General features: G+C 32.5%; 3 protein-coding genes across 5 annotated transcripts; 2 read left to right on the forward strand and 1 right to left on the reverse strand.

Annotated features, from left to right (window-relative positions):
• The first annotated feature begins 6,314 nt into the window (after positions 1-6,314).
• On the forward strand, positions 6,315-10,912 carry LOC114400530 (putative glucose-6-phosphate 1-epimerase). Of its 3 annotated transcripts, none has more exons than XM_028363018.1 (10): positions 6,315-6,420; positions 6,848-6,982; positions 7,485-7,697; positions 7,821-7,895; positions 8,398-8,454; positions 8,538-8,701; positions 8,903-9,037; positions 9,690-9,792; positions 10,013-10,112; positions 10,257-10,912. In XM_028363018.1, exons 3-10 carry the CDS (start codon positions 7,587-7,589, stop codon positions 10,463-10,465), a joined length of 954 nt encoding a protein of 317 aa, XP_028218819.1. In that variant the 5' UTR covers positions 6,315-6,420; positions 6,848-6,982; positions 7,485-7,586; the 3' UTR covers positions 10,466-10,912. The 3 variants fall into 3 exon arrangements, with proteins under 3 accessions (XP_028218819.1, XP_028218817.1, XP_028218818.1); XM_028363016.1 differs by lacking the exon at positions 6,315-6,420 and adding an exon at positions 6,458-6,626; XM_028363017.1 differs by lacking the exon at positions 6,315-6,420 and adding an exon at positions 6,478-6,600.
• Positions 10,913-12,641: 1,729 nt separating this feature from the next.
• LOC114399407 (exosome complex component RRP41 homolog) lies at positions 12,642-17,826 on the reverse strand. Its single transcript, XM_028361589.1, has 12 exons — positions 17,682-17,826; positions 16,668-16,829; positions 15,235-15,281; positions 15,083-15,143; positions 14,876-14,914; positions 14,703-14,770; positions 14,013-14,091; positions 13,892-13,928; positions 13,610-13,726; positions 13,390-13,475; positions 13,068-13,157; positions 12,642-12,967 (listed from the first exon to the last, which is right to left on the reverse strand). Exons 2-12 carry the CDS (start codon positions 16,719-16,721, stop codon positions 12,920-12,922), a joined length of 726 nt encoding a protein of 241 aa, XP_028217390.1. The 5' UTR covers positions 16,722-16,829; positions 17,682-17,826; the 3' UTR covers positions 12,642-12,919.
• A 1,191-nt stretch (positions 17,827-19,017) lies between these two features.
• LOC114398404 (NDR1/HIN1-like protein 13) lies at positions 19,018-21,359 on the forward strand. Its single transcript, XM_028360591.1, has 2 exons — positions 19,018-20,055; positions 20,963-21,359. Exons 1-2 carry the CDS (start codon positions 19,337-19,339, stop codon positions 20,976-20,978), a joined length of 735 nt encoding a protein of 244 aa, XP_028216392.1. The 5' UTR covers positions 19,018-19,336; the 3' UTR covers positions 20,979-21,359.
• Positions 21,360-23,560: the final 2,201 nt, after the last annotated feature.

A 23,560-nucleotide genomic window follows, 5' to 3' on the forward strand; every position in this document is an offset into this window, starting at 1 on the left:
TATTGTTTTTCTTAGGTGACATAAATTGAATAAAAAATGATTTTTTTTTTAGATTTGTTAAAATTATATTATTCACTATGTAATAAAATGATCATTTTTAATGAAATTAAGGATTTTTTTTTATATATAATATGTATATAGGAGAGCCTTATCTATTATTTTGACTCATCCTGACTACAGTTATCTAATTATTTTCTTGATTTCTTAAACATCTATAATCTATTATTGTTTTAAAAGAAAATTGAGCAGCATTTTAAATTAACTTCGTACCTTTTAGCAAAACAAGTGGGGAGATAAAGTTAAGTATATTCTATCAAGAAATTATGCCAGATATATAGAACACGATTTTATTCACATACACTTTCTATAAAGAGCTTCATCCCCTTCAATCATTGATTTTACTGAACTTCATTTAGACTCAGAAGTCTTCCCCCCACCCCCCACCTTTCAAATTTTACTATAGTGACTCATAGAGGAAAAAGTATGTGTAAATAATTTGGCTATAGCCCCCGCCGGAGAGTGCTGTAGGTTATGGTTTAATAAAGGTTTAATTACCTCTTTACTCCTTATAGTTTTCAAATTTATCTATTTTAGTCATTATAATTTATCATTCAATTCTCAATAGGTCCCTACGTTAAAATTATTTAACACACTTAAATTATTGTTGTCGACCGTCCTTCTCCGAAGCTCCCTCTCTTCCGAGAGGCCCCCGCCTTGCAACAGATACTGCACTTGCACCTAAGCTCCCTCTCTTCCGAGAGGCCCCCGCCTTGCAACAGATACTACACTTGCACCTCCACCCTCACCGTCGGCGCTTGCTGCAAAATCAACGTTGCTGTCAACCTTTTCGACACATTCAAAGGCAAGAAATGGAGAGGAAGGTTTTGATGACACGGTGTACGACGGAGTTTTCCGTTTGAGACAACACTCAACGATAATGACAAATATTTTGTTTTTTTCATTCCCGTCGTCACTCCCCTCCATCTCATTTTCACCATTGATCTATTCTTCCAATGTCGTCAACAATGGTTGCAACCACCCCTCAACCACGTATAAACCTCGAGTCCTTATTTGATTTCAACGGCAACAACAACCACGAGTTCAGATTCATAGTTGACGATAACAACCACAGGTTTAGATTCATTATCGTTGAGTGCTATGTCTCAAACGAAAAATCCGGCCGTACACCGTGCCGTCAAAATCTTCCTCTCAATTTCTCGCCTTTGCATGTGTCGGAGAGGTCGACGGCGACGCTGATTTTGCAGCGAGCGCCGGTGGTGAGGGTGGGGGGTGGAAGTGCAGTATCCGTTGTAAGATGGGGGCCTCCCGAAAGAGCGGGAACTCTGAGAAAGGATAGCTGACAACAATAATTTAACGGTATTAAACAAATTTAACGTGGGGACCTATCGGGAGTTAAATGGTAAACTACAGAAATTAAAAGAGTCACTTATTAACTATAGAGACTAAAATGAATAAGTTTATAAACTATAAGAATTAAATGAGTAGTTAAACCTTTAATAAAAATTAAATTATTCAGAGACAATTCAAGAGATCAATAGCTTTATTCCTCAAAAATCCCTCCCGAAGCCCCACGAAGTTACCCTGCCTTAAATTCCAAAGATGCAAGAAAGGTGGTGGAAAAGCTATAGCAGCACGGATGACAAAATACAGTATATAAACACGAAAACTAGAAAAAATGATCAAGGCTTTCTGACATTATGAGAATCTCTGTTATTGCATGCTACCTTTGAGTCTTCAATGGTCTTAACATGTGTATTACACAATTAATGTTAGTGAAATGTTAGAAGTTTTTTTTTTTAGGAATCGAAGACTGAGTGAAAAAATTTACAACAAATTACACATAATTAAAGTATTTAATAAAACTAATTGTTACTTTATTGACAAATGGATGAAAAAGTACATAATTAATCACTATTTGGCTAGAACTTGGAATTTGGTAATTATATATATATAAAAGTAATTATAAAATTTCATATTTAATTGATTTCAAATTATTTTTTATCTTGAAAATTGGGACTGATTTTTTTTAAAAATTATTTGCATTAAAATATAAACATTTATTTTTATATTTTTGAAATAAGTTTTCTTTGAAAAAAGTAGTTGTTTTTTCTTTAAATTTTTTTATAATAATGAAAATAAGGAACTTTTAGAAAAGCTACTTAGGAGAGCTTTTGAATAGCGTATGCATAACTTCTTTTTTTATTTTTAATATTGAATATCATCTAATCCCGAAGATAGATTGATTTATTGTTTGTCTCTAAATATCCCCATTGGTTGCGGATACAGCTTAATTTGGGGGTTTGGTACAATTAATGGAAGAGAATGATCCAGCACGGGCCTTCAGGCCGGGTATCAGTCTTATTCTTGGTCCAGTTGGCCCAGCCTATTATGATTTTAATTTTAGGCCACGGACCACACCTATTCGAAATTTTGACTTCCTTTTCTCATAATTCTTCTATTTGCACCTTGGACACATCTGATTTCTGTATCCTCTTCCTTAAATGTGACTTATTATGTTTAACTTTATTTTTTTCTGGAAGTAAGGGATTCTCACAGTCTAAAGTTATGAGATCAATCCTTGAGACAAATATTTGAGGCATAAAAATCAGGATAATGAATTTTATTTTGTCTCTTCCAATAAAATCTTTTTTATATGTACGGTTAAAAAATCAAACTCGTATGTTTAAGGAATTCAACAAGTTATCAACTATGCTCTTGACCTTGTGGTTTTCAACTTTATGCTTACATTAATGAAGTTCCAAACTGCTAATACACAAATCAGTGTACATTGAAAGATACAAAAGCGAATGTACATGCAGTATATTTAATATTAACCGCTACAGTTTACACGTATGCATGCCCAAAAATAACAAGTTCTTTTGTGTAGCATATCTCTAGTAATACTTTTAGCTTTTTTCTAGCAAATGCTACAAGCTTTCGAAATAAATGAGTGAAATTACCGAGACATCCCTATGACTACAACAGTACATGCTGCCTAATCAATATTACTCTCGGTTGAGATGATTCAGAGCTAACCTACGGCTACAATAGTAAATACGATTTTAATAACGGGAATGCTAGCTATTCAATCCCATAAGCCACTTCCAATATTTATATTCATAAATGCATGAACTTTTCGAATTCAAAAACAACTTAATCTTAGATCCAAACCATGTGCATTGACCTTATATAATATATTAGGATCCCGTTCGCACAATCAACGAATAAATTCATTTAATTGAATTTTATGGAGGTATGTATGTATATAAGCATGAATGCATTTAGATCCATATCAAGACAAGCGTAGTATAAGAGTACATTACGATTGAAGTGGTCATAAGATTGCAATTACAAAAGATTCACTTCCTTTTGAGTTTGAGCTTGATTGATCATATACTAATAAACTTTAGGTCTAGTTAGTAGTTAGTAATTTTAAAATCATCTCTGACTCTGGGGATTAAGTAGTTTTAACGTTTAATATTGGTCAATTGTTGGATCCGTTGAAAATGGCTTATTATGTATGACTTGAGGTTTGTGTCTCCTAGTGGTTTGACACTTGGACGGAGATGGGACATGTAATGTCGTTGATTAGTGGACATTAAGGATGAGGTTCTGTGTGTCAAAGATGCTGTGGACGGTGGATGTTGGGCATTTCACTGAGAGGGTACGTAGTGTGCTACGCCCATTCCTCAACACGTGCAACATATCATATCAGCCATCAGTGTGGATCTGCTGGATAAATTTCTAAAACACTTTTAAGAAAAATAAATAAGAACAAATAATTACATAACTTTTGTCATAAGTTAAAATAATTTTTTTATTAACTAATTTGTAAAAAGAAATCGTATAATTTCTCAAAAAAAAACACCTATAAATTAATTAATAAAAAAATTTGTTTTAACTTATGTAAAAGTTATTTTTTTTTATTTTCTTGTTCTAAAAATATTTATAGCGAAGCTACACATGTCCTATGACCATGGCTATATTTGGAGGGTACATCTTCCTCAAAAGCCTAACCATAATTGGTTGTTAATCCAATACTTTAATATTTGGAACAATGACATGAATGAGTATTAGTATGGAAGCTTCATGCTTCGGAAGGAATACATTACATTTCTTATCTGCCAACTGTAATGTTTCATCAAACTTTGCCTACAAACAGCCTTCCTTCCTGCACATTGCACCTTTCCTGCCACTGCCATATGCTAAAGATACCATACCATAATTTCTTAAACACACTTTTTATTTCTTTTCTTTTTTCAGTTTTGCTTCTTATTGTGAGAATCTTCACCATAAATACAATTCTTTAACACTCACACGAAGATGATGATGCAGACATATAGTTGTCCTTTTCAAAATGATGATTCTAGAATTTAAACTCTTAATATTATAAATAGAGTTGGTCGTCTTGGGTTCTTAAATACAGATGATAAAAATATAGTTTTATCATTATTAATAAAGTTATATTAATTAAAAGAAAAATTAGACCAACCAAACACATTTTTATATATTTAGTCTACTTTCTCTTTACCCCAACATATTTAGGAAAAAATCAGAGACCGTAATGAATTACCATAAAAGTAATTTACTTTCACTCAGTTTTATCTATTCATTTTATTGAGATGGCATATAAAAAAAGATATATCATTAATATCTTTATTCACATTAAAAGAGGTTTTCGATAATATATATATATATATATATATATATATATATATATATATGTATATGTATATGTATACTTTAATGTACTAAAAAAAGTAAGTATTGAATGATTTTGCTGTAAAAAAATTATTAAATGATTTTTTTATTTTTTTTATATAGTACATATTTTTTAATAATTTTTTTGTATGTTTCTGGGCATACCATAGAAAATTCCATAGTAAAACTGTTTTAACTTCTTAATAAGACTTCTATTATTATTTATGATAGATATCTAAAATATTTTAAAATTAAATAAATATAATGATATAATTGAAAAATAATAATTAATATTTATAAATATTTAAATATAGATTTATAAGATTTTTTCCTTTTGAACAGACATATAAAAATCAGTGCAGATGGTTTTCCATATAAAATCAAATATATATATATATATATATATATATATATATATATATATAAAGGGTTTAACTTAATAATAAAATATATACAATCCTATGATAAATATACTTGATTTTTTTTTTTTGATCATTTGTTATAACAATGTTTTACCATGGTATGCAAAAAACGAAAACGTTAAAAATTTAAAAGTTTTTTTTTTTTTTACAATAAAATGCATAAAAAACGTATATGTAATCATGATTGAAAGAGATAGGATAGAAAATAAACGTGAGATAAACACAAATTAACATAATGAAAAGAGATAAAAAAAAGAAAACAATAATACTATAAATAATAAATTATAAATGAAAGGTTAAATTAATTAGTAGATATAAATCATTTGAGAATTTTTAATTATATTATTAAACTAAAAAATTGCAATCAGATAAAAATTTGAGAGAAATTTTTTATCTGGGTTTCTAAAAATAGTTTATGACAACTTAAAATTGTAAAAAATGATAAGTTATAGCGGTTTAAAATTTTTTAGAGGTCTTATTATACTTTTTTTTATAAAACTAAAGAATCAATTAAATTTTTAATTTAGGAACTTAATTAAAAATTTTAAATAGTTAATAAATTTAACTCAGATAACATATTATATGAACGATTTAACGCAAAATTAAAATAAGCACGGTTGATGCAGACAAAAATGAATAATCCAAAATTCTTTTGTGGCAACTTCAATTTTGACACAATTTCTTTGGCCATATCCTCTAAATTGAACAGCCGTGACGAAATAAATAACAATTCATCACACTAAAATTTTCTTTTGTGGCAACTATCTTTAACTGTATTAAAAAAATGGTAAGTGTTTGTGTGTCCGTGCTAAAAAGAAAAGGAAAAAGAAAGAGAGAAATTGAAAGATAAGCCCGGGATTGCGGTGACAAATCCATTTTGCACACCTCATTGGAGAAAAAAACCAAATACGTACGTATGCCCCTTATAATATTAAAAAAAATATTTAGTAAACGCCTAAAAACTTATTTAACACTAAAAAGAAAAAATTATAAATATAACAAAATTTATAATGCCAAATAGAAAAAAAATAAAAATATGAATATGATGTTTAAAATTAATAATGATTCATATAACCTTCCTCTTAACATATTCTCAAGTGATGTGATAGCTGTGTCGTGTGTGTTGAAGACAACAGTTTTACTTTCACTTTCATCTTGAGATTGAGATTGATTCATCACCCTCGCTTGTGTTGTGTTGTTTTGTTTGTGTGACTGTTGAATCTCTCTCCACCACAATCCAAAGAAAAAAAGTAGCTTTCAACCCTACTCTGGAATGGTGTATATTTTACTCTCTCTTTTAAATCTTGTACACAAAATTATAATTATAATCTTCTTAACATTAAAAAATGTTCAAATCTTTTTGACGGTTTGTACATGTGTACATGTACTTCTCGTATCTCCACGTCCTAGAATTAGATCTCTTCAGCAGCCAACAGACAGAGAATTTACAAGACCGGTTTTTGCTCCTTATCTTATGCTTGTGTAAAATTTTTATTTATTCCACCTTCCCACAACATTGCTACCTACCATTTTCTGTAGTTTTTCTTTTTCAAATCTTGGGGTGGTTGAAAGTTTTAAACTTTTCTTGATTCGATTGCAAGTCTGGTCTTGAATGAATACTTCTAAGAAAAGGGTGCCTTTAAACTTTTTGAACGCTTCTTCTTCTTCTTTGTCATGTATGTATCTCTGCACTTGATCAACAGGTACTGCCTCGTGTCATTGGATGTGTGAATTTCTGAACTCATTTCACAGAGGTCATGCATTATTCTGCTGCTTCTCTTTGCATCCAAGACCTGGTGTCGATTTAGACTTGGAATTCCTAATTCAGGATTGTTCAAGTAAGTAAGCACACTTACTAGTGCTTGGTTAATGGGATTTCATTTTAGTATTTGGTTTTTCTTCCACGAGTTGCATTTTCCTGAAGATATTATTGTTGTTTTTTTTGCTTATATTAAAGATTTTTTTTTACTGTTGTTATATATATATATATATATCGGTTTTATTTAATTCTAATTATAGAGAGCTTTTGAATCTGTCCGAGTTTGTTCAGTATTTATTGTCTTTTTCTGTTGTAAATCTGACGAGTTTCAAGGACATGCTTAGATGTGTGCCAGGTAGATTGGTATGCAATTGCCAAATGTTTAAAGTGTAACGTTTCTGCTCTTGGCTTTGTGGGGTTTTAATGGAATTTTCTCATACAACCCTAATTGTTTTACAAAGAGGTTTACAGTTCCCTAGATCTGAATCACACCAGTGAGGAGAGATTTTGTTGGTTAAATTGGCTAGTTGGCATTTTGGCTTTAACCGATAAGGCTAATTCACTTGTTTGTTACAATATAGGTGTGAGCTGGATCCCCCTTCTATCCTCTGGCATTGGCATGTACCAAATTTGGGAAGCCTATAAGGGTTTGCTGGGGAAGTAGAGGATCTACACTAATTTGAATGGGGCATTCTGCAGCTGTGTGGGACTATAGAGCAGCAACTGAAATTACAAAGGACTGGAATGGAATTCATCAAATTGTGCTTCGGACTCCAAGGGGTGCTTCGGCACAGGTGAGAGTTTGTTGATTGCAGTATTTGTATCAGTTTTAACATTTGATGAAGTTATGATTTTGAATTTTTTTTAAAACATTCAATGTCACTCCATGATAAGGAAAACATGGTTCTTAAAATTAGGTAAGCTTACATGGGGCGCAGGTCACTTCGTGGCGGAATGAGCATGGGGAAGAACTTCTTTTCACAAGCAGCAAGGTATGTCTTTCAATTTTGATTAAACATCATTTTTCGGCTAAACTGCATTATATTGCAGGTAGTATGTGAAGGGCATTGGTCCAGATAATCAATAAATTCAAAGAGTTTGGATATTGACGAATCATAGTATTCTATGTTGTTCATCAATCATATCAATGCAAGAGAAAAATAGGGAAAAAAGGGTGCATTGATTAATATTGCACTTTGTTATTTTTATGGGGAGGGTGTGAATAATTTTACTCATTTTACTAATAGTTTGCAGATATGTAGTGCTTTTATCCTTTTGAACCACTTGAGTTGAATACTGGTTCAATGAAAACTTTGATGGGATTTCCAACTTGCTAACTGATGATGTTGATTTATAATAATAAGAGTGGCTGCCTTTTTAGTACCTTGGTTCACAGATGATGATTTTGTAGAAATATACATCTTTAATCAGTTTTACTTTGTAAAGAGGCAAGTAGTCATAACTTACTCTTGTCTCATTTTCAATTGATTGTAGGCAATTTTCAAGGCTCCAAAAGCAATACGAGGAGGAATTCCTATATGTTTTCCACAGGTAAACTTACTACTTTGAATGTTCATTTTCAATAAATTGTAACATATACAACTCCCATATCTTAAGCTGAATTTGTTTTACAGTTCGGAAACTGTGGATCGCTGGAACTGCATGGTTTTGTGAGAAATAGAATGTGGGCAATTGATGATAATCCTCCTCCTCTACCTGCAAATGATTCTAGTGGGAAATCCTTCATTGATCTGGTATTAAAATCATCTGAAGAAGATATGAAGTGCTGGCCATATAGGTATGAACTTGAATGCCACAAAACCGCAGCTCATGGATTATGATTCACTTAGGCTGTTAGAATTATGTGATAGTATCACAAGGATATTCGCTCTCCCCGCATTTGATAGTTTTTAGCTGACATGCACTTGATATTACTTTCTCCTGTGTTCGGAAGTAAATTTCAAGCAATAGTGAGCTAATGATTGCTTAATTGTACCAGTTTTGAATTCCATCTTCGGGTGTCTCTTACAACAGATGGGGACCTGACTTTGATATCTAGAGTCAGGAATATAAATGGCAAGCCATTTAGTTTCTCATTTGCATATCACACATACTTATTGGTCTCTGACATAAGGTATGAATAATTCTTGTACTTGTCCTTCATTCCCTTTTCTGAGGGTGTGGAATGATGTCCAACCCTCATTTTTCTTTTACACTGTAAATTGACTTCTGGAACACTTAATTAGAGTTTTATTTAGCAGTGATGATTCTTCCTTATTCAAGATTTAATGGAGACAAATACTTGGTTTATTGTTCTGAAACAAGTATTTTCTGCATGTATTATATACATTAAGCGAATTGTTAGCTGAAGAATTTAAAATTGTGGGATTTTAACATTTAATCAGGCCAGAGAGGACTGTTTCTCTTCTTTAGAATCTACTAAAGACCAATAATATATGCTCTATTCATTTGAAAGTAGCATTGATAACTGATATATTAGGTGGATTGTTCTCTGAATACTGTTAGTACAGGAACTATAAGATCTATTCAAGTCAGTTGTAGTGAAACATGAAACAAGTGATATGTCGTGATGAAAGTCCAAAGTTTTTACAGACAGTATAGAATTTGTAACCATTTGAAGAAAGCTACTGTTTGCAATGCTTGTTACCTATTAGGATAATTTATTTACATGTTTTTTAGTATTTGAACTATCCCTCTTTTGGTTGTTTTAGAACAAGGAATTTCATTTTGAGTTTGCTAATTAATACTCACATTAACAATGATAGTGAGATAAGGATTGAAGGTCTGGAGACACTGGATTACCTAGACAACCTTTTCCAAAAGGAACGGTTTACAGAACAAGGAGATGCAATAACATTTGAATCTGAGGTAAATCTCTCCAGGTTATATTAATGTTTACAACATGTAGATATTGATAGTTCCGTGATGCAATTATAAGCTTTTGCTTCAAGTTGTGGTAACTATAGCACCATAATACTAGCCTATGCAGTTTTGTCAATCATATCAAATTCACTAAAGTCTTTAGGTTTTGTAATAATGAAGGGTATGAATAAAGAGTTTTTCAAAATTCATCCTTCCTTCCTGGCAGGTGGATCGAGTGTATCTTAGCTCTCCAAACATAATTGCGGTGCTAGATCATGAGAGGAAACGAACATTTGTTATAAGGAAGGATGGTCTCCCTGATGTTGGTAAGCTAGTAAAAGTTGTTCAGAACATATGACAAAAGGAAGTTTGCACTATATCTGTCTAGTTCCTGCAATCAGCAACACTAATTTTGTAATTGCTATAGAAGATTTAATTGCAGTTCATCTGTACTTGTATGATTTGTGCAGCTGTGTGGAATCCATGGGAGAAGAAATCAAAATCAATGTCAGACTTTGGTGATGAGGAGTATAAACAAATGCTTTGTGTTGATGGGGCAGTAATAGAGAAACCTGTGAACTTGAAGCCGGGCGAGGAATGGACTGGGCGGCTGCAGCTCTCGATTGTGCCGTCAAGTTTTTGCAGCGACCATCTAGGTCTGGACAGAAGTGATCTTTGAGGAATTGTACAAAATCGGTCAGAGAGTTTATGCTACATCCTGCAATGTAGCATTAAGTTGTAGAAATAGTGCTCCTCCTTAGGAGTATCCGGTTTTTCTGTTGTGTGATCTTTAGGCTAGAAAGAGTGTTTTAGAGTGGCCTATGTTTTTTGTGAGAATGGCTATCAAATGTTACCCGGTTATTAGTTAGCTGGTTCGGTTCTGCTATGGACTCTCTCCTTGAAGCGTTAGATTTGTTGTGTAGATGTCAAGTTTCTTCCCTGGATGGATTTTATGATGTTCCACGTAATGCCTAATTTAAACTTTCTTGTTGCAATTTACTAATATTGATTGGGTGGGTAGGTATGGTGCTTGAAAGGTTAATTTGGAACATGATGATCCACCTTTCATGAGAGAATAAACCGACTCTGTATTTTATAATTATATAATGATACTTGAATAATTTAACCAAGTTTCACATGATTCTTTTAGATATCTATCACCACAAAACCTGTATAATCAATTAATTAGAAAATACTTTAAATATGATTTTTAAAATCATTATGTAATAGTCAATAATCTTATTGACTGTGATCTAATTGAACTTTTGTTTTTATTCAATGAAGCCGGTCAAAAGAGGCTCGTCAGAAAACATTTTGCATTTCTCGTGCTTTGTTGTGGACCGGATGTGCGGGGGAATAGGCATTAAAAGGTTGAAGTTGGTAAGAGATGAGAGATTCTGTGTACTTATAAAAAACAACATCTTCATTTGTTGATCTACACTCTCCTTTATTAGATTTTTTCTTTTTAATATGACGTTTAAGCGGAGTATCTAAAAATTTGTTAGCAATTAATTTTTATTAAAAAATCTGATTAATCATTTTTAATAAAATTTCTCTTTTTCTTATATTTTTTCGTTTACAAAGTTCAAACTCTAAGACTTTATTGAAGATAATTAAATTTACTATTACTCAAAAATGAACCACTTATTGATCTTCATTATTAGAGTTTAGCTTTATGTAATATTTCAGACGAATAAAACATATTCATCTACACTCTTATAATTGTTACTTTTATAATTATTTACTAGTGGTTTCTTTTAACAAGGTAAAATTACGTATTCATTCATATTCTTATTATATCGTTATGCATCCATAATTCCTATAATTTCAAACTTATTTTGTAACTTTTTTATAAATATTTAGTATAATTAAGCCTAATATTTTTCAGGAAGTAAAGGTATTCATAAAATAATTTCGTATAACAATAAAGAGCTTATGCTTCAAAATATTTTCTATTATCATAAAAGCAATCCTAAATTTTCTTCATTATCAACATTCAGGTTAATTTTATTTGTGAAATTAAACATTCTCAGTAAAAATTAACAAACTTAGACTATATAATTTGATTTTTCAAATACTGAATCTTTTTTTTAGTAAAAAGAATATATGCGATGTAATGAATGATGTTTTTTTAAACATCAACATTCAAATGTATCATACTCATTTAAAATGAAAAAAACGTTTTGGAATTGATTGTGAAAAATAGCCTTTTCTTTAGCAATGATTATTGGCAACTTTAGGTTATAAATGATTGACTTAATGAAACTACAATCGATCCCAAACTAATCGGTAATCAGGAACGCGTTTTGAAATTATTCCCAAATTTTCAATTTTAATTTAAATCACATTAAGTTATATAAAAACCAAAGTCAATTGTTAGTTATTAGACACAGGAAAATTCGAGAAAAAGTATGGTAGATTATTTTATTATTATCTCTCAGTTTAACTAGCTTTGTTGAGACTTAACTGCAATACAACCACTAAATAACAAGCTTTCTTTTTTCTTTATCACCAAACAAAAAGGCAATTAAGGACATTAAACATGTTAGTTGTTGATGCTGATTAGACAAAGAGGATGCCATTGCTTTGTTGTCCGAGAGGATGCAACGACCATGTACGCACTCAACCAACCTCTTGAATGATTTTGGTTCTAACTATTAAAAGTTTCAGATCACTAGTTCCACTCCACATTGCCTTCTAATTTTAGGGGATTTGCTAAACGACCAACATGGTCCCAAAATAATTCATAAATTTGTTACTTCAGTTGACACGGTAAGGCTGTGTTTGTTTGAATTAAAGTTAGAAAAACACTTTTGTGAATTTCAATGCACATTTGTGAATTCTAATGCATAAAATAAAGGAAGAAAATGTTACTCAGTGTAAAATTACTTTTGAATTCTCAACTAAAATTCAAACAATGCACTAGGTTGGTAGAAATGAGAAACAAATGCTACCGTCACCTCTCTACAAATGAGAAACAAGTAAATACAGGAGAATTCTCATAAAAAATGAAAACGCAAAAATGCTGAAAGAATGAACCTACAAATCTGGAAAAACCAGAGAGCATTGGCAATCATAATCATGCGCGAGCATAAACTGGAAGCAAATAGGAAACATTACTTCTGCTATAAAACTATACACCTCTTCGATACTCAAGTTGCTTTGTGTTTGCCAGTAAAATCTGCCAACCGACAAAAAATCAGGAATTAATCTATGAAATGAATGTAAACCATGTTTTGACTTCTCTTAGTATAATCACAAGAGTGACGACAGATTCTTACTTCTCGAATATAGTTTGCTATTGCTTTGCAGCCTTCAATTGCCAGTTGCATAACATTTTCCAAAATGTCAATTGGTAGTTTAGAATCCATCTACAGCGAGTATCAAAAGAAATTAGTGCAAATAGAATTAAACTAGGAGCTTTTCCATTCTAATTTAAGGAATAAGGCAGTCAGTGAATACTAGAGAAAATTTGAAAGAAATAACCTGAAGTTCGAATTCCATGCTTTTCATAATAATGATACAGTGGTTAATTTCTTATTAAAATTTTCAAGGTTCTCATTCTCAAAGGAAGTACGGAGAAAATAAGACACAAAAATTAACCTGAAGAAGTGTCACTTTATCCAGCTTCGGCAGAATTCCAAGAGTTACATCAGGCCCTCCAGCACTGTCTTCTACATAGTTCAAATCTGTTCATATTCATTCAGCAACTTTTAATAATTACGATATGTTGAGTATCAGAAGTTTACTGAAATAAAAGACCCCCCCCCCCCCCCCCCCCCCCCGCATTTAGCCAGTCAAAATTTCAAGCAAAAACAGATACCAAGCAGAGGGGTGCTATTAAGGTATCCAGCACTACAGGAAGTTACAAGATCACGCATAGGGATCCCAGCATCGGCAAGGGCTAAAGTAGCAGCATTTATACAAGCAGATCTAGTTCCTGCCAAAGGCATGCCAAGAACAGAGGTTATACAAAAGTACAAAGACATGTTTTAACATTGCCAAAATTTAACGGGGACATATTAAAAGAGTAGAAGAGAGAGAAAATAAAATGACAATTGGAGGAGAAGATGATCGCAAGATCCCATTATCAGGTCTTAGTTACCTCCATCTGCTTGGAGAACTTGGACATAAATATCTATCTACAAATTTAATAACTAAATCATTAGAAATTAAAAAAATAAATTTACATCTGTACAAAATAAGTTCAGAATGTGTAATAAAACCTGGGAACGAGGCAATAAATGTGTCAGTATACATGCTTCCATGGTTTGCCGGATAACCAGAGAAATTTCAGTTGATCTCCTGTAGCATGAGAAAACTTCAATAAACTAAAGTAGTGAAAAACAAGAGGTCATCCCATTATCCTTGTGTAAGAGAACCTCACAATGAGAACCAAATTAAAACTCTGGAAAAATAAAATTTATGTCTATAAACACTGATGGCTAAGCCATTCAAAACTACATACAAATTTTGGCAAAAGATGACTGACTCATAAAAGTTAAAGCTCGAAGAAAAGATAGAAAATGAGGGGAGGTCATAAATGGTGCTTATGATTTTACTTTTCACTGCTCTATGATACATAACCCACTCGGAGCATTTAGACTACTGATGTAGTCATCAATGCTTAAGAGAAAAAAACAATAAAAAAAATGTTCACAATTAATAATCAAAATTCAAAAGTTACAGTCTAAAAGTCTACACACACAATCACCATATTTGCAGCTTAATTCCTACTTGGGTAAAAAGATGAAGTCCGATTCACAATTACAAGATATTCTTGAGATTGATTCTATTAATGCAACACTCACTCTCATCCTATTACTAGTCCATACTCCAATACCATTTCAATAAGTACGAATATATCAAAAATCAAGCAAAAAGATTAGGAAGTTAAACAAGTAAATAAGTACAACCTGTCACCCTTAGATTTCCTCATGCGATCTCCAGTGCTAAAATTAGCCATGCAGTACTCACACCGAACCTACAGATACAGAAGCAGATAAACAGCAATTAAGTTATCATTACAATGCATATAAATACACTAAAAAAACACTCAATGTATTATAATTTAAAAGAAAAAATCTACCAGGGCATGGCTACTTATTTGCTGGCTCCTATTTTGCACCTGAAAAGCATAGAAGTTACCAAAGAAAAACAACAAATTATCTATAGCTCAAATGCAAATTCAAAGATTTTTTAAACATTTAAGCTGATTAACACCCAAAAGTTTTTTTACCCATCTTCAAATTACATAGATAACTATCCATAAGCAAGGTAAATAACTAAACAGTACCTCTCTGGGGCCATAAACAGCAGCAATAACTTTGGTATTACCCATCTCAAAAATGGCAGAACTGGTTTCAAAATGAAAAAAAAACACTTTATGGTCAAATGCTTTGAATGAAATCACAGCTAAAAATTTTAAAAAAGCAAAAATTCATTTACCCATCTGCTTTGGATACAGCACCAATCTCTGCACGAATTTGTCGCATCTAGAATATACCATAAGGCAGGGAGAAAACGGAAAGGGCAAAAGATCATGAGAGCAAGAAACACAAAATCATAGATTTAGTTCCTCTAAAGTGAAGGAAGGAAGTGCACTTTAGAGGATAAAGTGCAGTGATAGCTGTTGAGATTTTAACAACTTCATACTTTGTGATACATGTATTTTATCCTCTAAAATGCATTCCCTCATTTTAGAATATTCAAATCCCAAAATCATGTATGAAACACAGAGCTATCAAATAGGACTAAAATCCATGAGCCAGAGCCAGACCCAAAACCCTACATTCGGACCCTTTCTGATGGGGCCATCTAGCCCTAACCCATATAAACCACTAAATAAGTAGGTTGGAAATCCTTAGCGTGGGGCCTGGTCCATGGATTATCTCCTTTTTTATGGTTCAAATCAGAGAACCACTAAATCAAAAAGACACAAACCAAGATATCATCTTCAAAATTATGCTGTGTCAGCAAATCAGATATTTAAAGTGGTGCAGATCTGGAGTTATAACATATAACATTATATTTTGGGGTCTTTAAGAAATTTATTGGAAAATAGTATACTAAAGTACTCCAAAGATAATGGCGTTGATCAATCATAGTTGTAGGTGAACTAAGTGAATCTATTTGCAGAATGCTATTTTCAATCTCTAGTAAAGCTACATCTGTACCAATTCAAGTCTTGTACTCCAGGAGAAACAGACATATGTTCATTTTTAGCAGTATGGACTAAAACTCCATGGAGTTGTTTCATATCTTTGCTTTTGATCTTTGTTAGTTGTTGCCATGGTGTATTGACATAGAATCATTTAAATACTAACAGGCTAACAGCTATATAATTTTGCTTTCATTGAACTGATTGAAGTATATAAAATGTTAAGCTATTTTTTGTCCCTCCATTGTCTTACTTCTATCATTTGGTAAAGTAGAAAGTTTTTGGCTTTGAATTGATACTTCTCAAGGTTATAATATTTATCAGAACTCTTGTCTGCTTGCTGTGAGTCCAACCTTGTTGATTATTGTTACTAATCTCTTTGCATTAATTCTCCACCCAGTTATTTTGATTCCCAATGTTTCCTTGGTGTACTTGCAACACATTTTTCAAGTTCAACGCAACCTTACACAATTCCATTGCCTGCGGTCCAACTACATGTTGAAACCCAGAATCCCATATGCAGTACTATCTACAGATCTATACATACTAATTATTAATTAAGATAAAGCTACTGCAATTTAAGCAGTACTTTATTATTTATTATTTTCAGCATTTCTTATGCTTTATTAGTGTTTTTGACAGATTTAATGAAACTTTTAAATTAGAATGGAAATTAAATGAAGAAAAAAAGGAGAAAAGAGGCCAGGAAAAATAGCAGTACCTCCATTGGTCGGCGACCATCCAAGCGAAGTCCTTCTGGGCTGACGTATTCCATTCTCAAGTCAATCTATGCCAGCAAGAGCCAGGAGAGACAAGGATGAGAAAGAAAAGCAGAAAGGTGATTACAAGCAGCTGATGTTGTCGCGTTACTTCATGTTCTTGGCTTCAAGGCAAAAAAGATAAGCATCAAATCTTCTAAACAAAAAATTATTGACAAACAATGTTGGGATTTTGCAGAATCTGAGCCATTTAGGAGTTTGTGTTGGCTCCAGTAGTTAGCAAGTGGTTCATAGAGAACATTAAGAGGAGTGGGGAGAGAAATTTGTGTAAATAACAGCACGCCATTGGAAACAGAAAGAAACAACTCCACTTCCTTTGGAAAGAGTAGCGGGAAAATAACAATGAAGCAATTTGAACTTTAACCAAATATCACAATCACACAACGACAAACAACAAGTCTTTGCCCTCCAGGAGGGGGGTTAGGTACACCATATAACAGAATCAATACTAGAAATTAGCAAACAACACAAATCACAATTCAAGATTGGGAAAAAAAGGAGAAAGAAATAAGCTACGCACAAATGAGTCACTTCTTTGTTAAAGATTTAAAATTTGCACTTAATGTGAAGAGATCCAGGAAGAAAACTCATAGCGGCAGATTATGCTTATTATATTAGTACTCCCTGCATTTCAACAAATTTCTAAAGGAGAACCAGCAGGTTTTAGTTAAGAGTTACTTAAGACAAAATTGTGTCAATTACATATCATAAAGACAGTGTTGCATCTTTAATAAACTAAATTATAATAACAATTTTGATGGCTGAATGAAGAAGGTTGATAAGTTTGATTGAGAGAATGATATGATATAATTGATTAGCAAGAAATTCAAATGTTTGAAGCCAAATTCTGGGTTGTAATTGTAAACGTTCAGTTTATTTAATTAGACGAGCTGGCATAGCAAAGTTGAGGAGTTAAATAGATAAATGAGAGTGTTTGAACAGAGAAAGAGAGGTACCTCACTGATGCTGTGTGCGCGGCACTGGCGGGGACGACACCGCAGGGTTCCAAGCTCTACGTTTAAATTTTATTTATTTTTTTGTAACTGGACCGGGTTTGAACCGTCTCAGCTTGGAGGTTAACTGCTAACTGTTCATTTGATATAGGGGTGCCCAACCCGGCCCGACTTTGGATTAATTTGAATCGGTTCGAGTTTTGAAAATACATCTGGTCATTTTTTAGGATGAATTTCGGTTGTATTTTGGACCGTCTCAAACCAGTTTTGTATTTTAATATTCTCTTAATTAAAAAGTATAAGTTTCTTTTTGCATAATTTATAATAATATTTAATATTAAAGCTTTTATAGTTAATATTTTGTATAACATAATATCTGTTCATTTTAAGATATACCTTAACTTAAATTTATACTTTTTTATTCTACAATTTAACTATAGATAATTAATTTATTGTGTGGAGAAGTTGGGTCAAATCGGTTTTGTCTTTAGATTTTGATTGAGTTGGATTTAAGTTTTTAAAAATGATTAGGTGAAATTTTCATGTTGGGGTGAATAAATCTAATTTAATTTGGCCTATGTTAACCCCTAATTTGATAGGAAAAAATAATTAAGAAGTAGATCGAATGAATGAAAATAAATATAAAAATAAAGTGAAACTAAAAGTGTTTGGTTTAAGGTAAATAAGAAAACAATAAATAGCAAATAAATAGAGTAAAAAACATTAATGCTCTCATATTTTTATTTTATTTTTCTTCTCTCGTTTATTCTCTACCAAATACATTTACTTCTTTTTATTTCTGACTTATTTTTTTAAGCATTCCTCTTTTCTTTAATTTATCCTTTACCAAACTATCAGAGGGGTAGTGAGTTTAATTAAGATTATGTAAATTCAAATGCGCTGTTTTTTTAACCATTTAACTCATAAATTGGATTGAACCTTACTGACTCGCCGGTTCGGTTACAAATGATATTGATTTGTCCTGGTTTAAGGTTAAATAGACACAGAAGAAATATCATAATTATTCTTTTTTTTTTATAAAGAATATGTTTTCCTTTTTAATGTTACAGAAAAGAAAATAAATAAACTTATGCGTTAACTTTAAAATGAAAAGCTTTCGTCACTTTAATACTCGTCAAATTAAAATTTTACTATTTTGTTTATTTTATAAATGTCCTTTTCTATAGCATCTTTTCATCTTATTTTATATTGATGTTTTTATTTATTTATAGGAATTAAACTCATATATCAAAACATTTAAAACAACTCATATATAATTGTTGTATTAAAAATGTTAGCTAATTGTTATTAAAAATGTTGAATTGTAAGATTAGGTGTTGCACAGTTGCAGAAAGAGTTGTGGTGTATAGGTAGGCTTCCATCCCGCCATGTGACTGCTTATTAGTTACCAAACAAAAAGCGGCGCGTGGATCTCTCTCTCTCTCTCCGCTGCTCATTCTCTGCCTCTTATTACTCCACAACCTTAGCTTAAGCTTTTCATTCACTAAACTAACTTCCTCAAATCAATTACAATTTTTGGACATTTTCTCTCTCAACCCTCCAACAATATTCCCTTCTCTCTCATCATTCTCATGACATAATCACATCACACAATTGATTTCCTCAATTACTTCTAATCCACAATCAAATAGCGCAGCATGGAAGAATCTGCGCCCCAACCCAAACCAATCTTACAGAAACCCCCCGGTTACCGGGACCCCAACTCCAAACCGCCACCACCTCCTCCTCGAAAGCTCATGCTGCCCCCCTCCTTCCAGCCCAAACGGAAGCGTCGCAACTTCTGCCGCATATGCTGCTGTACCTTCTGCATCCTCATCCTCATCCTCCTCCTTGTGCTCGTTATCGCCGCCGCTCTCTTCTACCTCATCTACGACCCCTCCCTCCCTGAGTTTCACCTCGGCTCCTTCCGCGTCCCCAAACTTAACGTCACCAATGCCGCCGACGGGGCCTACCTGGCTGCCGACACGGCCGCACGTGTCGAGGTCAAGAACCGCAGCGGCAGGATGTCGTGGCATTTCTCCCAGAGCCGCTTCTCGGTTTCGGCGGAGAACGGGGACCTGAATCTGGGGTCCACGAAGGTGGCCGGGTTCACGGTGAAGGAGAAGGGCGTGACCGAGCTGAAGGCGGAGACGAGCGTAAAGGAGCTGGCATTGAATGAGAAGCAGAGGAGAAGGCTTAAGAGCGCTGTGGAGAGCAAAGCGTTGGTCCCCACCGTGGAGGTTCGAACCAAAACCGGTGTTGGCTTGGAGGGTTGGAACTCACCCTCCATCTCCGTCACTGTCGTCTGCGGAGATGCCACCGTGAGACAACTCGATAAAGGAGACCCTCCCCTTTGCTCCATCACTCTCCTCAAATGGTAATTAACTAATACTACAATTCACTTTTGGAGATATAACATGAGTTGGGTTGGATGCTTCAAAAATAAAAGTTGGAGGGTTCAATACCTTCAAACTAACAATTAAAAAAACTATTCACTTCTATTAATGCATGCTTATTATATACACACACCTTTGCATGTCTTATTTGATGTGCATGTTAATTAGTATACTTAGAACGTGAATTATGAGTCTAATTTAATACTATAAATTTATTTTTATGAGGTGAAATTTGTCTCATCCTCGTTTGTGTATATTATATGCAAGTATGTTGATTTCTCAATTGGATTGAGTCTCTGTATCGTGAAGAATTAATCTCTTACTTACTTTTCCATGTACCGTACGAGAATTGTTAGGGTTGGTGTTTGTACAATAATTAACATGACTTACCTAGCTAGCTTTTATAAGAAAAAAACAAAAGAATCATTTGAGGGAGAATGAAAGAACTGGCTTTTCTTTTTTGGTTATGTTCAACACTTTCACAAGCCGGCCCACCACTCTCTAATTTTATTAGCTGTGCGCTACTTAAAATTTAGTGAATCATGCACAAAAATTCAAAATTTAGTAGGTGGGGTGGATTTATATCAACACATAAAGCTATGTTATGAATCCTGCAGCATAATTAATTGTGGAAAAGAAAAATGCAAATCCAAATTAATGACCAACTATCGTTTTTCTTGCATTAGCCGTATGTCATTAATTGGCAATAGGGTAGGGCCCTTGAATGTGGCATTTGGATTTAATTGGAATGTAGTAGTATGTTGGCACTGATCTTGGATGACCTAATAATATGTGTTTGTTTCCGCTTGTTGGAAGGATGAGCATATTGGTCACTAATTTGACTATTCTAATAATTGATGTTACTGCTTTGCTTTGGATGGAGCACAGGATCAAAATACGATGAGTTGGGGATGTGTTCTGCCAGATTGATGTCCACTGCGCGCCATTTAGATCGAGGTGAAGATTTTGTGCGCTTGTATCTAAATTATTTTTATATTCTTCTTTTTTCTCTTTACAAAGTAAAGGAAGAATGAAAATGTAAATTCTTTGCTTAGAAAAAAGAAAAGAGTCTCTTCTACAGCAGATCAACTTGCTGCTGGTTCTCCCAAATGCGATGTGGGATGCACATAAGACCAATACGTGAGGTTGTATTTATCAAATATTTATTGTTTTTTATGTGGCTGGTGATCGTAGGAATCGTAAGTACTCGAGAAAATGTTCTCTGTCTTTCTCTTTTTAATAAGAAGAAAACCACAATGTGATGAGGCACACCCTGGATTACTCATATGAACTCTAAGGGGATGTTTGATTTAGTTGTTTTCTGTTCTTATTTTTACTGAAAACAGAAAATGTGTTTGATTGGATTTCTGAATATATTTTTCAGTGAAAATGAAAACAATAAACAATCAAAACAATAAATTCTCGCAGTTGAGAACAGAAAATTTCATTTTGGGTAAAATGAATTTGTGGTGACAATGTAATTTTAAACAAATTTAAAAATATAAAAAAATAATAAATCAATAAATCATAAATTTTTAGTATTTTTTATTTCATAAAAACAGAAAACAAGAAGTCAAACTTTTCAGAATTCTAATCTTTTTAAAATGAAAATAGTTTTAAAAAAAAATGAAAACAGAAAATGAAAACAGAAAATAAAAATACAAATTAAACACACCCTAACTTTTTCCTTTTTTTTTTTTCCATATAAATTGACTACGGAGTAAGTAAAGAAATTATTCATTCGATGGCAAATTAAATATAAGTTGTGGTAGCTTTTTAAGGTGTAACATATCATTCTCATAGGTAAACTATGGTAAAAAGAGAAATTAAGTGCCAAGGCTTCTTTGTGAATGAAATGCTCAGCGGTTAGGAAGAGAGAGATGTTAGGTCTGCTACCTCGTCTCTAATTATTTTAGTGTAAAGTAACAATGCATTTTGGGTTTAATTTCCTTGTCACGGAAAACATTGCATTCTACCAGCGTGGTGCATAATAGATTTTTTTTTTCTGTATTCGAATAATTTACAAAATTTACTTTGTTTTTTTTTTTTGTTTATGTATTATTTTTTTATGCTTGACGAAATTTACGCTGTCAATTATTTGATATTACCTTGCAAGAAATACTTTTGCAATTCTAATAATTTTAGTATGGATTGTTAGCCTTCAGGATCAATTTGGTTAAATTTATTTGTTAAAAAAATATATTTATTATTTTAATAAAATAAGTAACTTTATGTTGTATTAGTGCATTTATTTAAATTGTTTTTTTAAATAATTTTTTCTTATTTTTAATAATAATTTACTTATTAAAAAATATTAAAAAACACTTATTTTAATTTTTTTAAGTTTAAACAAATCACAAACTAGATTAGAGAAGACTAACAAGGGACTCCATGAAAGCCGAATCTTTAAGATACAAATCATGATTAGTCTTTGAGCGATAGTGAAATCAAATCAAAACAATTAATAGGAGTTTCTTGAGAGATCCAAACAATGAAGCAATTATTAGAGATTACAAGTGCTGATAAAAAAAATTGAGAAACGACAAGCAATTGAGACTTATATATAACAGCTCAATTTAGACACATGTTTTCATGTAATAATATAGTTGTTAGGATTTTTGTCAATAATAGTAAATTGAGCAAAAGGTTCGTGATTGGAGAAATCACGAAATTAACCTACAAAGCATCCACTCTCAATTAGGAATAATTATCAAATGCTAGAGACAACGTATGTAGTTCCAACATTTCTCTAATAAATACAATATCAAATGTTCATTCGTTCTTTCTCTGATGTTCAATCTTTCATTTTGGTTGTTTATCTACCTTTTCTTCGTTTACAAGCTGTTTATTTTATATTTTTAAATGCTGGTTTACAAGCTGTTTATTTACGTTTCTTTTAAGTGGCTCTTTGCCCTTGAATAGTTCTCGGTTATTCATTTTGATTACACTTTGAATATCGTAAACCTGTCTAGTTCTTGTTGATGAGGACTGGATTCCAGAGGCTAATTTTCAAAACGTGAAACTGAAATTAGAGTGGAATCTCAAAAGCTAGAATTATAAAAAAAATAAAATAAAAAAAGGAAGCCACTTTCAGATTTGATTGAAGTAAATCTATGCATATGTTTATCATCAATGTTTACCTTTTCCTTCATAGTACTAGTTCATAGCTTATTAGTTGTTTTCGCTGATTGGACCCTTCCACCGTTCTCACAAATCACAATAGATATCTGAACTACAATTCCACGTACACCACACGCATGCACATCAGTGCATTGCAACTTGTGTTTCTTTAAATGAGCAGTTTTGTTCTTTTCACTTCCTTAACTTTTCCAATAGAAAAATAAGCACTCAACTTACTAAAATATTGACTTATAGCCTTTTTGATACAAATCGAGTGGAAGAACAAGAATTGGTTGGGATAGCGATATCCAACATCGACCACATGATGTATAAAGAAAGCATAATAGTCTATCAGACAGCCACTGA

This window comes from Glycine soja, chromosome 19 (genome assembly GCF_004193775.1).
Source record: "Glycine soja cultivar W05 chromosome 19, ASM419377v2, whole genome shotgun sequence".
Lineage (NCBI taxonomy): Eukaryota > Viridiplantae > Streptophyta > Magnoliopsida > Fabales > Fabaceae > Glycine > Glycine soja.

What these genes read in the sequence shown, in the direction of transcription:
- LOC114400530 (XM_028363018.1), top strand. Translation starts at nt 7,587, where the DNA reads ATGGGGCATTCTGCAGCTGTGTGGGACTATAGAGCAGCAACTGAAATT. An exon ending in CAAGGGGTGCTTCGGCACAG is followed by an intron (nt 7,698 to 7,820) that starts GTGAGAGTTTGT and finishes TCTTAAAATTAG; the next exon opens with GTAAGCTTACATGGGGCGCA. An exon ending in ATGAAGTGCTGGCCATATAG is followed by an intron (nt 8,702 to 8,902) that starts GTATGAACTTGA and finishes TAATTGTACCAG; the next exon opens with TTTTGAATTCCATCTTCGGG.
- LOC114399407 (XM_028361589.1), bottom strand. Translation starts at nt 16,721, where the DNA reads ATGGAATACGTCAGCCCAGAAGGACTTCGCTTGGATGGTCGCCGACCA. An exon ending in ATGGTCGCCGACCAATGGAG is followed by an intron (nt 15,282 to 16,667) that starts GTACTGCTATTT and finishes GGTATATTCTAG; the next exon opens with ATGCGACAAATTCGTGCAGA. An exon ending in CTGTTTATGGCCCCAGAGAG is followed by an intron (nt 14,915 to 15,082) that starts GTACTGTTTAGT and finishes TATGCTTTTCAG; the next exon opens with GTGCAAAATAGGAGCCAGCA.
- LOC114398404 (XM_028360591.1), top strand. Translation starts at nt 19,337, where the DNA reads ATGGAAGAATCTGCGCCCCAACCCAAACCAATCTTACAGAAACCCCCC.